The sequence below is a fragment of the Myotis brandtii genome, unplaced genomic scaffold, assembly GCF_000412655.1.
Source record: "Myotis brandtii unplaced genomic scaffold, ASM41265v1 scaffold112, whole genome shotgun sequence".
NCBI classification, from domain to species: Eukaryota; Metazoa; Chordata; class Mammalia; order Chiroptera; family Vespertilionidae; genus Myotis; species Myotis brandtii.
Window position 1 is genome coordinate 12391191 of NW_005353838.1, and position 1676 is coordinate 12392866.

Genomic DNA, 1676 nt, shown 5'->3' on the forward strand with positions numbered 1-1676 from the left:
ATTGATTGATTGATTGCCTCCCACATGTGCCCTGACCAGGGCTGAGGATGAACCTGCAACCCAGGTATGTGCCTTTGACTGGGAATCCAACCTGGGACCCTTCCATGTGCCGGCTGACACTAACCACCGAACACACCGGCCAGAGCAGCACACTTTGATTATTTAATAAAATGCCAAGAGTAAAAAACAGTTTTTGTATATTGAAAGTATACCCCTTCTATAAAAATCATACTTATTAACACTCATTTTTTAGTTACAGGGCCTTTAGCTAAATTGAATATTAATATTAAGATGCTGCTAAAAATCAGCATTTCAGTTTAATAGAATGTTAAAACTGTACCTTTTAGATATCTAATATTTTTTATTCTTCTTCTCACTTTTCCAGCGGATCCTCTGGTTGGAAGCATAGCCACTCAGTATTTGACCAACAGAGCAGAACATGACAGGATAGCCAGACAGTGGACCAAGAGATACGCAACATAATTCACGTAATTTGTATGCAGTGTGAAGGCGCAGAAGGCATCTTCTCACTGTGCTGCAAATCTTTATAGCCTTTACAATACGGACTTCTGTGTATATGTTATACTGATTCTACTCTCTGCTTTTATCCTTTGGAGACTGGGAGACTCCCAAAAAGGTAAATGCTATAAAGGGTAGAACTTTGTAGCTGTAGATTAGTTATGTTTAAAATGCCTACTTGCAAGTCTTGCTTCTTTGGGATATCAAAATGTATTTTGTGATGTACTAAGGATACTGGTCCTGAAGTCTACCAAATATTATAGTGCATTTTAGCCTAATTCATTATCTGTATGAAGTTATAAAAGTAGCTGTAGATGACTAGGAATTATGTCATTTGTATTAAACCCAGATCTATTTCTGAGTATGTGGTTAATGCTGTTGTGAAAAATGTTTTACCTTTTACCTTTGTCAGTTTGTAATGAGAGGATTTCCTTTTACCCTTTGTAGCTCAGAGAGCACCTGATGTATCATCTCAAACACAATAAACATGCTCCTGAAGGCATAGCTTCCTGTCGTACTATTTTAAGTCAGTCTTGTTAGAAGGTGTGTCTGAGATGATTGTTGATGAAATAAAATTGCAGATATGAAGATGACTACTAAAGACCAGTACAAATAAAGAAATTATTAAATAGAAAACATGTGGAATCTTATTAAATGTGTATAGTTTTTTTTTCCTTTAAGTCCTACTGAGAGAATATAATGAACTTAAATATGGAAAACTGGATTTTATTTTTTGTTTTTTATTTTTCACCACAGAGATTTTTTCCCATTGATTTTTAGAGAGACTGGGAGGAAGTAGTGGGGGGGAGGGAGGGGGAGAGAGAGAGAGAGAGAGAGAGAGAGAGAGAGAGAGAGAGAGAGAGAGAGAAAGAGAGAGAAAGAGAAACATGCAAGGTAGGAGAGACACATGGATTGATTGCCTCCTGTAGGTGCCCCCAACGGGCTGGGGATAGAACCTGCAACTGAGGTATGTGCCCTTGACTGGGAATTGAACCTGAGATGCTTTAACCATTGAGCCGAACCGGCCAGGGTGGAAAATTGGATTTTAAAGCCTTTGGTCTCAAAAATATATAAAACTTTATTTTGATATGATATTTGAGATAAAAATAAAATGAAATTCTGGCTCACTCAGGAATCTGATATTGTCTTATGGAACA

General features: G+C 37.4%; 1 protein-coding gene across 2 annotated transcripts in view; it reads left to right on the forward strand.

Annotated features, from left to right (window-relative positions):
- Positions 1-1023, forward strand: part of UBE2E3 (ubiquitin-conjugating enzyme E2E 3) — an 88627-nt gene extending 87604 nt beyond the window's left edge. The window contains exons 6-7 of one of the 2 annotated variants that reach the window (XR_001363782.1): positions 386-637; positions 967-1023. Coding sequence is in view for 1 of the 2 variants with exons in the window: in XM_005857650.2 (XP_005857712.1) it covers positions 386-483 (98 nt within the window). In the remaining variant the exon portion in view is untranslated. Of the gene's footprint in view, positions 1-385 lie in introns of both variants that reach the window. The other variant, XM_005857650.2, reaches the window with a different exon arrangement.
- Positions 1024-1676: the final 653 nt, after the last annotated feature.